Below are 15,169 nucleotides of genomic sequence, written 5' to 3'. Positions count from 1 at the left end.
TATACGAGAGAATGTCATAGTATTTTATGGCCTTACGGTCTTCAAGAACATCTCCCAGATTGCGATGCTGACTGAGGGGGTATCCATGAAGTCTACTCCAAAGCACAGTGGAGTAGAGTGGGGTGAGAATGAGAGGTATTAGAAGTATTTCTTTGCCAGTTTACCTCCCTGTTTGGATGTTCACTGATGGACATTCACTAGTTGACATTGTGGCAAATGGTTGACAGAAGGGGAATTGAAGGATTCCACTGAAGACATCCCCACTGCAGTTGCATGCCATCAGCCATAGGCATAGTTCGCTGTTTGTTTGCATTGCCGTGGTAACAGTCCGGAAGTGGGCCTTGTGGTTTGATTTAGCTGAAGAGGGATGGGCTGTCCTCACACGCACACACATGCACACACACGCAAGGCTAAAATTGAGCACCTCACTCATAAAGCCCTTCAGACATGGGTTGTGGCTAAATTAATGATATATTCCACACGAAATTAAATTTCAGTCCAAAATGCAAACCCTGCCAAAATGAACTCATTAACCTGTCTCACATATACGGTATTTTTTATTTATTTATTTTTTTTTACTGTCTTTTCGGAATTTGTCTGAGAGCATTCCAAGTTTTATTTGTTGTTTAATTTGATTAACTTATTTTGCTATGTGATACCATTTGATCAGTTAACATGGCAAATTAACCTATACCTACTTTCACATCAATTCCTGTCCAAAGTTTTAAATTTTGGAAAAGTGAAATGCTGGAGATAAAATGTTTTAGTAAGTCCAGAAGCTGGCCAGGCATGTACATGAGTGGTAATGGTGAAAGAAAAGGATGGTGCATAACAGGAACACCTGTGACCAGAATTGAAAAGAGAACTGATTTTCCCATCACCCCATTCACCAGTAATCCCATTAATGTAAAAGAAAAGGTACTTTACTGTTCAACTGCTAAATTAATTCTTTTTTTCTGCTGCCCATTAGTTTCAGTTCTACGGGAAAATGTGTGCTTGTTCTTGGTGTTTCACTAAGTCCCAGTTGGAAACTTTTAGAAGAAAACCAACAACTTCAATTAAGCAACTACTCCTCTCTGTTTGTTTCCTTAGGGTTTAATTTGTTGTGCTGTGGCTTTTAATCCACTGCCTCTTTGTCCTCGGAGCTGTGGATGGAATGGAAAGAACTCGCTTTCATTATGTGAAGTGCTGAAATGTATGTCAAAGGGCTCTGGCCACCATGTGTGTTACTGCTAGCCATAAGCACACAACACACAACACTTTCCTGAAGTCTCCCACTACTCTCTTTTAAGACACCATTGAGCACTTAGCCTGCTCTGAAAGCTCTAATTTGGTCACTTTCTTCTTGTATTTTTAGAACACAAATGTTAAACTGTAGAATTGGCTTCTGAGAGAATGTTCACACTGCAGGTTGGTAAATCAGTATTTAGGAAATGATGCCTTGTAAAGAGTTTAGAATGTATGCATTTTAGTGCACAGTGAGTAGTGCTGGTGCCTCACAGTTCCTTGGATGTGGATTCCAATCTGGCTCAGTCTGCATCCGTTTGCATGTTCTCCACGTGTTTACATGGGTTTCCTTACGCATTCCAGAGATGTTTGCCAGGGGAATTGGTGACACGCAATTGTGCGTGAGTGAATGAATGTGTGTTATTGCTCTGCGATGGACTGGCAGCCCATCCAGGGTGTATCCTGCCTCACATCGTGGTACCAGGCTAAACTCTGGACCATGACCTTGCACTGGATATGTGGTTTCTGATGATGGATGGATGTTTTAGTTGAGTGCTTTTCATTAAGCTGAATTTCTGACTTGATGGCTGAAGTTCATGGTCATGAGTGCATTGTTCCGCCATTAGAGGTCAGGAGTGGATAGCTGTGGGAAGCCTGTTGACCTCAGGTGCCCTGTGTTTCAGGTGGGAAGAGGAGGTACTGAGGCGAGAGCAGACGGAGTCCATGGTAGAGACCCTGCAGCAGGTGAGACTTCATTGCTTTTGCCGTTTATTCTTTTCTCTCTACCTTCTCCTCCCCATCTCTGCTTTGTACATACGAAGTGTCGTTCATTATGGCCATCTCCACCCACTGCCCGCTGTGAGGACTCACTCTCTCTGTATGGAGAGATTATATTGGGCTGCCCACCTTAGCTAGGTTACCCTCACTATCCTGTATCACTTTTCTCAGCCATCTCCATGGTTGTGTGCTTACTGTACAACGGTCCCACTTCAGGCAGCATCATGCACTTTTGTTGTTAAATTGATCACATATATGCATTCAGTCTCGAAAGATGGAGCATGTATATGTAAGCATATATATGCATGATATATATACTGTATATATCTGATGTGTGATATATATATATCACTGAAAAATGATGTCATTCTGGTTTATGACAGTGCCTTTCACACAATGACAGCTGTTTGCTGACACAAACAGTTCCACACATCCTCAGTGTGTCCCTAGCTGCTGCGAAATGCCACTGTGCCCTTAAATTTCAAAAGTAGAGCTGGTTACTCTTAGCATTTGTCCCATAGGCCATAGACTTATTATTCTGCATTCGTGACAGAACCTTGTAGAAGAGAAAATTCCCTTGAGGGACCAGTGTGCTAATACTGCTGTGTGTCATTTCACACCAGAATGTATCCCAGCTTTTTCAGTTTTGGGCCTCAGGGACTCTGGAGCAGCAGAACAATCCCACTATCACTATTGGTCGTTCTTAATTCTGTCCACAAACCTGCCTTTGACGACTGCAATCCTACATAATCTTATTCATGGTCATTTATTATTACTATGTTTCAGCAGAATTATACTACATAAAGTATGAATGAATGGAAACCTAAATTATGGTTTCTTTTACAGTCTGCAGTCTGCAGTCTGCATGTAAACTAGTTATATTGGGGAGACTTTGCAAGTTTGAATCCCATCTCTAGCTGTAGTGTCCTTAAGCATGTTATTTACCCTAAATTGCGCCAGTAAAATTTCCCAGCTGTATAAATGGGTAAATAATTGTAGGTAACTTAACAGTGTAAGTTGCATTGGAGATAATTGCTGCTGTATGAAGTGTCGTAAAGACAAATGTAAACTTTACTACCTGTGCAAATGGTTATGTTCCATGAAAGGTGTCAGAAGGAATTGCAAGAATTTCAAAGATGGCTGGTAGCGTGGTAATGTCTCTGTGCGTCCCGTCATGATCTCTTCTCAGACCGTCCAGCAGTCAGAGGCTGTGCAGGATGAGCTCAGTGAGACCGTGGACAGACTGAAGGCTGAGCTGGTGGTCTTCAAAAGCCTTGTGACCGATGTAAGTATCCCCAGGACTGTTCCCCTTTCAGAGTTTTCTATCCATGCTTTTCTGGAGACGATTCTGCTCCTTATTGCTGTTCTGGGGTCCCCTAGTAAAAGTCATTAAAGTTCACTAAGTGCATTTGTTTGCTTTCCAGCAAGTCTCTTAAGAGTAATGCTTACATAAGCTGGCAAAAACAAAATAAGCAAATTATAATCTTACTACTGCTGTATATTTATCTCAACCAACAAAGCCACCATATAAAATATTTTATTTAGTTTTTGTTGGCAATGCATGCAAAGAAATGTATGAATCTGGATCAGTACTTACAACTGCTGAATTAAGGGCTTAGTGATGCTGCTCTGTCTCATGAGAACAGGACCAGCAGGAAGAGTTAACATTTGCTGGAAAAGCATTTGTTTTCAATGAATGCAATTGTGTGTGTGTGTTTTTTTCCCCCTTTTCAGCACCAGCCCTGGGGGTCAGGCCTTCGGATTTTGGTATGATCACCAGATTTGGGTTCAGTCAGGGTTTGAGAGGGCAAAACGTAGTTTGAGGACTACGCTCAAGATTGGTTCGAGCAGCAGACCTGTGGTCATTCAGACCCACTGAGGCTCGCTGTAAGCATTTAAGGTTCCGTTTAAGGTTCCGTTCAAGCCCTGTGGAGCTTCTTCCTTTGCCTTATTTGGGAGTTTTTTTTTTCTTTTTTCTAACAGCAGTGGAAAAACATTCTTTGGTAAACAGTGGTGGTGCCGTTGGGGAAGGCGTTCAGTGAATTCCACTGCACTCAGACAGCGGCATAAACACACTGGATTGGGGAGGAGTAATGTTGCTCAGCCTCTTTGTGCTTTTTTGGATTCTGGAAGCTTGGTGCTCTGCTTCCCTTTAATTTACTGCAGCTGGCCTGCCCGCCCCCCCCCATTTTTTATATGGAATAAGTATACAAATGCCACATGAGTTTCCCAGAGGCCATGTGGACTTCCGTTGAATCGCTCTGGCACATCTCATGCGTCCCATTTTATGTTGCACTCTCCTCATTCTCGTTACTCAGTCCCTGGACAATATGGGCTGTCAGTGTGACTTTTACCTTCAAGACGAATGCATGGGGTCGGTGGTTCATGGGCTAGCCTTAGCTAGCCATTCCATTCACCCTCGCGATTCCATGACGGCAGCTTCATTTGTCGTTCTTCTCAATAAAGGGTACCTGGCGACTCAGTCCTCGTTCAGACCCTGTAGAGATCCTCAGGAAAAGGTGGCATCTGAAAGTAAGAGACATGCACATGTCTGTCCTGCTCTTTGTCTCCAGCAAAAACACCCTGCCTCACTTACTGACTAGTGTGGAACAGCTGAGTCATTCATAAAACTGCATATTTTCATTGTTCCATATTTAATTTTCCTCCTTAATTTTTATTGTGTTGTATTTTGCAAGATGTGCTTTTGTGTTATAATTTCGTTGTGTCATAATCTTCTCACTAAACATCTCCAAGCCAGTTATCTGGAGCCAGGGAGATGATACAAAACTGATGGCTCTGATGAGAGTCCCATGTTCAAATCGAAGAGTGTATTCCACTTGAAGGCTGATGGCCTGTCTGCTTTGGTCCTTGCTCTTCTCTGCGAAGAGTGTGACCTGTTCCACGTTAGGCCTTCTAGCTCCCTCAGGATGTTGATCTTGATGCATTTTGTGGTGTAAGGACATCCCACGAGGCATTGCAAGATGTGTGAACAAGGCACTGTTTCAAAACACTGTGTAGGGACTGCTGGATTTAGGTCTTAGAGATCGGGGGTAGGGCTCTTTTCTAACAGAGACTTTTGAAACAGAAGTTCTGCTGGTATGCTTGTGGCTCTGGGCTGTGTTGCATCTTGGGACAGCTTTCGCTTCAACGCTGAGATCCTCAGGCATGGAGGTTTCATGGAATGTGTTCAGTTTAAAGCAAAGCGAGTGCAAGTTTTTGGATTTGGTTGACTGGGTTCCAGTGGACCTCAGACTCATTTCTGCATAGAAACTAGGTGGGATTCGAACCAGGGGCAAACTTAGCCCTCTGCAGGCTTTGTGTAACGTGATCTAACAGGGTCAGGTTTGGCATGTGACTGGAACGCCTGACAGTGGGTTGGTTTGACGTTGAGCCCTGCATATAAGGAAGGCCGCATGGTTTCTGTACAACTGTGATTCTGACTACCAACTCTCATCTTCCCTCTCTAGCAAATGTCTGATCTGGACACCAAGATCCAGGAGAAAGCCATGAAGGTGGACATGGACATCTGCCGGAGAATTGACATCACAGCCAAACTGTGTGACGTGGCGCAGCAGCGTAACTCTGAAGACATGTCCGTCATGTTCAACGTCAGCCCATCCAGAGCGCAACCAGACAGGGTATGAATACGCCGTGTACCTGGATGTGATATTTCATTAAATCTTATTACTGATCTCTGCTCCCCCCTTGAGAGATTGCAGAGGGGGTGTGGTTGTGTTGAAAGCATCATTTACACTGCATTCCTCGTTGTTTTCGGGGTGCACGGACCAGTCATTAAGTGGGTATCTGTGCAGTGAGATCCTGCAAGCCTTCGGTGTGTCAGGGGAATCCTGTATGAGCCCCCAGCTGCAGATCGGAGGAGTTGTCCAGAACCACTTCAGCCTTTTTCTGGACACAGCAACACCGACAGTGTCCACACACTCAGGTGGCATCTACACACACTGCATCCTGCTCATTACATTGGTAAATGTGCACTGAAAAAATTCACACAGACTTGCTCATATGGAAACATGCATATAGACTCACAGGAACACACGCACAGAAATAACAGTAAACTGCTGAATCACAGATCCTCCCCACCCCGGTGGAGGTGATGACATTGCGCCGACAGTGCTGGCTGCGGCCCAGTTGAGTCGAAGCGCATGCCGATAGTCCTCACTTTCAATGACAACCGATGTAGGGGACCTGAACTTGATCCACTCCTCTTTGCATCAAGTGCTGGGATGAGAAGTAAAATAGTTAAGACTCACATTTAATCCAGAGAAGATTAATTTTTTTTTTTTTTAAATCAGTTTTTCATCCATTTAGGATGTCCGAGGCAGATATGAACTGAGGGGTGGACAGGTTCCTGCGCTGTCAGTGGGAAACACCGGTAGGACAAGCATGTTATTTCACTGGGTGACATACGGCTGGCCTCTGTTGTCCAGGCATCATCGTCGTGCCGCAAAAAGGAGCGCAAGGTGGCATCGGACGAAGACAGCTCAGAGATGGACGCTGACCCCAGCACTTCGGAGGAGGAGGTGGCAGGTTCTCTCAACATCACAGATGAGATGAAGCGCATGTTGAACCAGCTGTGAGTGTGCCGCACCAGCGAGTCGCATTGGACACTGGAGTCACGGTTTTTACCAAGGGTTGTCAGCAGAGTACTTCTCCCTTGGTCTTTCAGTCAAGGAATTGTGTGACATTTCAGTTTTAGACTGCCAACAAGTGGTCTGATGGTGAATTGCACCCGTGGCATTCTTTTTAAAGAAAGGTAAAAACATGGTTCACCAGACTTAGCTTTAACACTGGATTGTGGAGATTTTTACCATCTATTAATACATACAGTATGTTATTATATGTTGTTTTTATAACGAACATCAGTGTGGTCAGTTTTGTGAATGGTCTGTAAGAGTGGGCTTAAAGTCCAGGAGTTTAATGGGGTAAATCATGCCACTTTTCTAGAAGTTTCCTTATCAGCGTTTTAAAAGTGGTTGTTTTGTTATGTGAGCCTTACCTGTGTTCACTCTGTAGGCTGCACACGTTCCTCTACCTGCTCTCCGTCACTTTGTGTTTTTCTCATTTTTCCTGCCTCACTATGCGAAGGCCTGTGCTGAATGTTCTGTCCTTCGTGTTTGTCCTTCTCTTCACACCCGTTATTTGCACTTCTCCTCTTTCTCTTTCTCTCTTTTCTCTCTCTTTCTCTGATGTGCAGAAGTTGCTCAGATAATTGCTTTGTTGCCAGGAGGGAGACATTTGACATTGATGATGACTGCGACAGCCTGACCTGGGAGGAGAATGATGAGACCCTGCTGCTGTGGGAAGACTTTACCAACTACAACATGCCATCTGCCATCTGCACAGGAGACTGCCATGGGGAAGGAGTGGAGGCTGTGAGTGTGTCCACACTGTAGTGGCCCTATGTCCACGCTGCACTCGCTGACACGACATGTCTGTGCATTATACTGCTCCATTTATAAGAGACACTCTGTGACCCATCACCAGGCATCTCATGACGGAAGCTTGGGTAGACTCATCGACGAGACAGAGTCTCTCTTCAAGACCAGAGAACAGGAGTACCAGGAGACCATTGACCAGATTGAGGTGTGAAGTCTGTGCTTGGGTGTCTCTGTGCAAAAGTTCAAATGAGAGAGTTTAGCGTTCATGTAGGGTTCATAGGCCAGATGACGAGAATCAACGGGTGGGTGTTTCCCTCGGTACGAAGTGCTTTCTTCAAGTAGAGGAATATGTTAGATTTGTGGATCTTCTTGTACTGCTGTGGAAGGTTTGTGAGACAGGAGAGGATGTGTCTCGCAAACGTGACTCGTTTGTGGACGCTGCTGGATTGTCTTGCTTGTTTCATCCACTGCCCTCATTAACCCTAACCCTAGTTGGAGCTGGCCACAGCGAAGAGCGACATGAACCGGCACCTGCATGAGTACATGGAAATGTGCAGCATGAAGCGGGGTCTGGACGTGCAGATGGAGACCTGCAGGAGGATGATCAAGGGGGGCAGGTAAGTGGTTGAGTGCATCTACAGTATCGACAGGTGCCTTGGTTGAGCAGCAGGGCTGAGCAAAGCCACAGTCAATGTTCCCCTTGACTGGTTACATTGGAGGTCCCTTGAACAAGTGGCCTTCAACATCAAACCAGCACATTTGGGTATAAACTTTATCTGCTCAGAGTTGGTGTTTGGATTTCTGTGTCCCATCTTCAAGTGGGCGATGTCCAAAGTCACGTGTCCGTTGAGCAGACTGAGATAATATGGCATTAGGGCAGCGAAAGTCAGGTGAAATGAAGAAAGTTCCAGTGTGTGAACTGGGCAGCTGGGTTTCCTGTGTGACAAGCACATGAACTGATTTTAGTGAAATCTCAGCTTTAATAAACTGCTGTCTTCCATTGTGCTCAGGAAATATTCTGTACTGGTTTTGGGTGACATGTCTGCTGCTGACGATGATGATGACGGGGGTGTTGAACTGTATGTTTGATGTGAGGCAATGAAAAACAGCAGTCGCACAGACACAGAAAGAGATTGACTTCCAAGGTGTAGAGCATCGCAGAAAATTCCATAAAGGACCATAAATTCATCCTGCCTGAGGAGCTTTTCCTCACCTCATGGGCTATAAATCTCTCCTCTCCCTGCAGAAACTCCCCGTCTTTCAGCTCGGTGGCGAGCAGCGATTCTGGGAACACCGACGAGATCCAGGATGAGCTGGAGAAGGACGTGGAAGCCGAAGGGCCGGTCAGCTGATGACGGCAAGGCAAGGCCCTACCCTCCCCTGCTCCGGACCCAACGCCCCCTCATGTTACCTGGGGGAAACGCAGGATTTATCCTGACGTCGTGACCCTGGATGCTAATAGCCGGGCCACAGCTCACGGCCCCCATTTGCTAGGACTACGCCATTCTTGTGGGAAGCTGGGGGTGTTCTCCATGGCTTTGCGAGCGCGACATGGGCGATGGCCCCTGGCAGCGCCTCAGCTGTGCTTCCTTCCTCTATGCTGTCAGCCCTGAAAGCCCCCTTCACACCAGCTTTGCTAGGCAGGGAAACGACACCTACTGAGGCACTCTTTATTTATATAAGCCAGAGGAACCCATGTCCACCTAATAAGATGGTCTGTATTTACACAATGCAGAGAAACACATGTCCTCCTGGTCACACACTCTGTATGCAGGCCAGGGACACACATCTCCACTCAACAATATGCTCTGCATACAGGTTAGGGAAACGGGACAGTAATCAAAAGAGCCAACCATCCGAGCTATTGCTCAGTAAGCCTCACATATGAGGAAAACATGGATTTTTCTCTCAGGAGAACCCCTGTTTCTTATCAACAGTGCAGGAGGAATACATGCAGCACTAAGCATCAGGGCAGTGTTTCACAGAGCAAGAGGAATTAGCCAGCAGTCACAGCTGTGCTTCTCCACAGCTCACAGGGTACACACACATAGATCCTCCTCCACAGGGGAAGAGACACTGTGGCTGCAACGTTGCCCTTGCCAAAAATGCATGAACAGGTGAAACCACTCTACCTTCCGTGTGCATCAAACTATAAGACTCCCCATCTCATAATGCCTCATGGTGTACCAGCTGGGGAAGGGGGTTTGCAAGGGGCGCTGTAAAGCACTCGAGAAGGAAGCACAGCCTTTGCTGGAAAGCGCTCTGTTCAGGTACTATGCAATTCGCTTGCCTTATTTCTAGATCAGTATTTATTACTATTATTGTTATCATCTGCCTTTTATTTTGCTGGGTGGGGGGATTATATGAATGAAAGTCCAGTTGCTACTGTATCTTTTTATAAAGTGTAAAATGAATGGGATGTGCACAATGTTTACTTCTGTGAGGGAAGAAAACAAACCTACGACAAATACATGGAAGTGAACCTCTGGACCTCTGTGCTGAGGGGGATGGTGTGAGGAGACACTCTGAGCGCAGGGCCAGTGTTGCAGTGGGCAAAAAATACCTGCGTTGACCTGGTAGAGTGTAGTACCCTGTGCCTACTAAAATTGTGTGTTTGTGTCTGTGTGTGATATTGCCTTATTACATTTCCATGGATTGCACATTATGAATCACTGGGGGGAAAAATGCCATGCTTAAGCGTAAGTACAGTCTTAAGCAACTTTGATTGTAGGGACTTTCGTGTCACTCCAGTAAGTGGATCGCTTGGATATCTGTTTGGCATTGGGTACCTTAGCAGAATCACATGTCTTCTCATGTTGAGGACTTAACAATCTATTTCTGACAATGTTTAGGTACTCAAAAGTAAACAACCTTTTTATTCCCATCAAAATGATGAGAGATGACAGAAAAACTGGTCTGTTTATGCGGAGGGCAGAAGTTTCAGTTAAGTAGGGTAATTAACGTGTGCATTGGCTCCTTAAATTCCAAACTAGTATGATTTTTTTCACTGATTCGTACCTTTTCAGTTCATTTGTATGTAAAAGACATTTTCTTTACTGGTTTTTTTAAAATGTGTCTATAGCAGGACAAACACAACCTGTGTTTACCTGCAGAGCCAGTAGGTGGAACAGGAGTGTGCACGTGGAACAGGAGTGTGTCAGTGCAGTGAACGAGCTCCAGTGTTCACAGCTTGTCTGCTGTTTGTCACTGTTGGTGAGGAAGAGGAGTACCGTTACCACGGAAACCAAAGTGTATAAAGTCGAAAGTAGCGAGAATGTCGCCCATGTGTATGGAAAGAACTGGTCAGTAACTGGGAATCAGTCAATTGGAATTTCAGGCACTGTATTGTATTTTCAGTAATTTTAAATTAGTTTTACTACAGCATGGATTAATAAAGTCTTACAGAATACTCTTTCTATTTATTGTAGCTGTATCTGAGGTTTTTATGGAACTTAACCTAGGAGTAAATTGAGAGATGTCTACTGTTGAACTTGTAATGATTGCGAATTAACGAAAAAGCTAACAAAGCCTTCTGTTCCCTGTTGTTGGCGAGATGAGAGAGAAAGAGAGTATGTGGAAAGTGTGTCCACCCGGTGTCACCGCAGTCCACTGAGTGTGTTTACCCCCTCACAGGTTCCCCTCACAGTGACAGAGGCCCACTCCCTGTTATGCTTATTCTGTGTCAGTTATATCGTCCGTTATCCTTTAAAAAGATCCATTATGTGTGTACAGGAGGTCTGCTGGAGTTCGATCAAACCTTAGTGGCCTTTTGTTCAAATTGTTTTAGAGTTATGCTTATGATGTTAAGCATTATGCCATTTTAATCCTCTCTGTTGGTTGAAGTTACATCATACATTCAATTTTTTAGTCATTTTCTATGTTTTATTTGATATTTTATTCCAAAGCTTTTTTTTCTATGAGTTTAAATTTGTTTTATATTTTTAATCTTTAATAATTTATATGCTGAATGCATCCTGATATTTAAAAGGAAATCCTGCAAAACTGGGAAATGTTTCAAGATATGTCACACAGTTAATGAGGGCTATGTTGCTTATGTTAGAAGTTATTGCAGTTATATAGAAATTTGTCTGGTGGAGGGTGATATACGCCATGATGTGTCTCTGGTTTAACCTAATGATGGCTTGTGGAAAGACCAGAGTACCAGATAATGTACAGTCATTATTCAAAGTGGTATGGTATTTTAGCTAGCCACTTAACTCACAAACGAGTGTTTCTACTTATTTTTCTCACCATGTTTTGTATTAGTACTTTACTCATTTAAATCCAGTTCAAACATTCATAAGAAGCATTAATTACTCTACTTATTTTGTGTTGTGTTTCAAGAAAATTTTGAGAAATTGTTGCAGCAAGTAGAGAGAAGGGCTAAAATGAGTGGAAAAAGAACAACAGAAGTACAGGCAAAGGTCCTGCTCAAAGAAGCATACAAGGAATAAAGAGAGACAGCAGGAATACCAGTTACGTTTAAACCTCGTCCTTGTAAAGATCTTGAGAGCCGAGTCCATGCCCTTGTGTACCGTGTTTACTGTGGTATTACCCTGAAAGGGTGTAGCAGTAGATTTACAAAGCAGACATCTCATAGATCTTTGTTTTTCATTGCTTTTGTGTGTCTAACAACGTAAACAAAACCACTTGGTGTGTTCTAACTGCTGGATAAGGGGTGTACTTGGGAGTGTTTCTATTCAAAGGACTCCCAAGCAAACATTGGGAAATGTTGAACAGGCTGCGCACAAACACACACACACACAAACCACTGGACACTGGGGTGCTTATACACAGCTTGGCTCATAAAACTCTTACTGATACAAAAAAGGCTTTCGGTATACAAACCCCGAGTACAGTAAAAAGCTGTAACTAAAAACACCCTGTTTGTATAAAAGTCATGGGACACTTCACCACAAACGATTGGTGAAGTTTTGGCTGGTACTGAGATGCCGCAAGTTTGTTTGCTATAGTTCTTCATTCCCTCTGCACAATGCTGACACTGGCAGTGATTACAGCTTTATTTATAAGGCTCCTCCCATTTGTGGTCCACTTCGGTTTTTATGAATCAGTGCGTACCTAGAAGAAAGCGTTTTAACTGCCACTTATTTGGATGAACGCAAAGAGAAAATGCAAGAATCCAAACACCTTTTACATACTTCTGAAATACTGTTGCAGTATAAATGGTGAAAAAATGGTTTTGTATCACCTTACAATGCTGTAAACCATTGTAACAAAGTATTTTCTAAAATTCAGTGAACCGAAGGAAGTTCTGTCTCACTTTTTATAATGTTCTGTCTCCGTGTCAATTATATAGATCTGATGCATTGTCAGTAAAACCTGTAAAAAAAAAAAACCTAAACTTACCATCCCAAATCAGGTTTACCTGGGTTTGTTGCCAAACTGTGATTTCTGTATTCCTGTGTCCTGACATGGTCCAAAGATGTATTTATTTAAACTGTATGGATAGTTCTTGCTGTGGGCAGTCCATTATTAGCTTTCAAAAGGTTTCTTTCAAATCTTGCCAAACGCTCTGTAGAGATTCACTCTTTTATTGTTCCAGTGTCATTTCTTAAGATAGCTCAGTGGTATTAATTTCTGTGCATGCAACAAGCAGCCATAAACCACCCCATAGAAAGTATAAGCACTTGCTGTTAATGGATTCACAGTAAACCGGACAATTACACTATTTTGCCATCAGCAAGAGAGAACAATCTGCGGGGGTCCATTTATTCAGAAAATGGTTGACAGTTGATTATCTGGAGAACGGAGAACACCATACTTAAAACTTGGGGTTTACCTCATTCAGGCAAGGCTATCTGGTATTCCTGCCTTTCCTTTGATTGTTAAATTACCCTGTTGGTCACATCCTTAGGACTTCCCTGTGCTCAAGGACAAGTGATTTCTATGAGCCCAAATGTGTCACTTCATTACTGCAGTCATGATGAAGACTTTACATAGACAACAAAGTTTAAATAGCCAGCCCTTCTTTTTACTGCAGAAAATCTACAACTATTTCCTTTGTGCTGTTTGTTTTGGCATACAAAATACATAAATGTTCTCCATACTACACTGACTTGAACACAGCATATAGGTGGTGAGCAATAATCAATTCTGTTGTCTCTGTGTGTGAGAGATGGAGAACATGCTCCACCTGGAACACCTTCTGTGTCTGACTGGTCACTGCTCCTCATCTGAGTTTACCAAAGTGTGGTTTGTAAAATAATGATGAAGGTGCTACCTTCCACTACTGTCTGAAAAAATTTTTTTTTCCCAGTGGTGCTGGTCATAGACAACAGAAGGAACTTGCTTTGACTGTGTTGTGCGCGCGTGACCGAGATGGAGAGATTTGTGATATTTTTCTCATGAAATTTCATGGCAGACTTCTTCTACCAGCTCCCACACTTGGATAGCGTGTGACTCGTATGAGACTGTGGCTCCTCAGCGGTCCTCTTCACTGTGGTATCACAGCACTGAAAGCTGAATAAGCTAAGGCTATACTGAGCATTGTTTTTGTCTGCCTGAATTTAAATTTTATGTTGCCTTATCCGCCCATCAGCGTACTGAATATTTTTGCATATCTTCTTTAAAAAAAAAAAAAAACCTGTTCATTTAACAATTTGAATCTTGTTATATTCATTATACTTCATGTTAAGGTCAAATTATTGATTGCATTGGTTATATGATTATGGCTGTACAGTTACTCAATTATGGATGTAAAAGGGTTTAAAAATTTAAATAAAAAATTTATGGGTAACAATTCTGAGTTGTACTATGGAAGTAATGAAGTTAAGGGGTTAATTATTGTGGCTGTTTTTAAATGGGTATATGAGTGCCAAAAAACTAAAGTAAATGGACTTCAGTTATTACATCTTGTGTTGCACCTGGACACATCAGTAACGTAACCTGGCATCACCGAGAGTTTCAGGTTTTTCAGCATCAGACCGCCTTTCCCTTGGGACTCGACCAAGACTGATCAGTCCTCAGCCAGCACTCAGGTGGTACACGACCGAACCCACAGCATACCTCTTCTGAGCCACAGCCACCCAAATTTTCTCTCTGCACCTTTGGTAGCAACTTTGATGGCCGTCATCCTCCAGTTTTCAATTCTCAATAAAGATCATCAGTCCTGAACCTGTGTAGGGAGAAGGGATGGGACAGCTGATAGTGTAGTGACTACAGCTGCTGCTGCCTTTGGGCTCAGAGGATGCAAATTCAAATCCCACATCCACCTGTTGCTCCCTTGAGTAAGTACACACCCAAAATTGCTCCAGTAAAATAACCCAGCTGTGTAAATGGATAAATAATTGTAGGTATCTTAATGTAAGTTACTTTACAGAAAAATGTCAGATAAGTGAATACATCTAGTGTGTGAATGACAGAGAGAGTGTGTGTGTTCCACTGATGTATGGATGAGAGACCCATTGTAAGTAGTGTATTTTGCAGTGTAAGTCTTTGGGTGCTCTGGTTTCCTCCCACACCCCAAAGACATGCTGTTCAGGTTCACCCATAGTGTGTGAGTGACAGAGAGTGTGTGTGTTCCACTGATGTATGGATGAATGACCCAGCATAAGTAGTATATCTAGCAGTGTAAGTCACCTTTGTGAATAGGGTGTGTGGGCTCATAACACTACACGGAGTTCATTGGAAGCCACTTTGGAAAAAGAAATGTAATGGACACAATGAGTCCATTACTGGGGACTGACAGAACAGGTGGGGAATTAAGAGTTTACAGCCTTGGAACTATGAGCTCACCATAAAAACACAGT

The 15,169-nt window shown here is 43.4% G+C and overlaps 1 protein-coding gene across 2 annotated transcripts in view; it reads left to right on the top strand.

The window, feature by feature from the left end:
• Positions 1-13,955, top strand: part of iffo2b (intermediate filament family orphan 2b) — a 33,818-nt gene extending 19,863 nt beyond the window's left edge. Inside the window, exons 2-9 of one of the 2 annotated variants that reach the window (XM_029247858.1) lie at positions 1,911-1,971; positions 3,194-3,289; positions 5,472-5,642; positions 6,450-6,595; positions 7,247-7,394; positions 7,507-7,605; positions 7,893-8,017; positions 8,647-13,955. In XM_029247858.1, the coding sequence (XP_029103691.1) occupies positions 1,911-1,971; positions 3,194-3,289; positions 5,472-5,642; positions 6,450-6,595; positions 7,247-7,394; positions 7,507-7,605; positions 7,893-8,017; positions 8,647-8,752 (952 nt within the window). In that variant the 3' untranslated portion in view covers positions 8,753-13,955. Of the gene's footprint in view, positions 1-1,910; positions 1,972-3,193; positions 3,290-5,471; positions 5,643-6,449; positions 6,596-7,216; positions 7,395-7,506; positions 7,606-7,892; positions 8,018-8,646 lie in introns of both variants that reach the window. The other variant, XM_029247857.1, reaches the window with a different exon arrangement.
• Positions 13,956-15,169: the final 1,214 nt, after the last annotated feature.

Source organism: Scleropages formosus, chromosome 22 (genome assembly GCF_900964775.1).
Source record: "Scleropages formosus chromosome 22, fSclFor1.1, whole genome shotgun sequence".
NCBI lineage: Eukaryota > Metazoa > Chordata > Actinopteri > Osteoglossiformes > Osteoglossidae > Scleropages > Scleropages formosus.
Note: the sequence above shows the minus strand (reverse complement) of the source record. Positions and strands in the feature narration are given on the sequence as shown.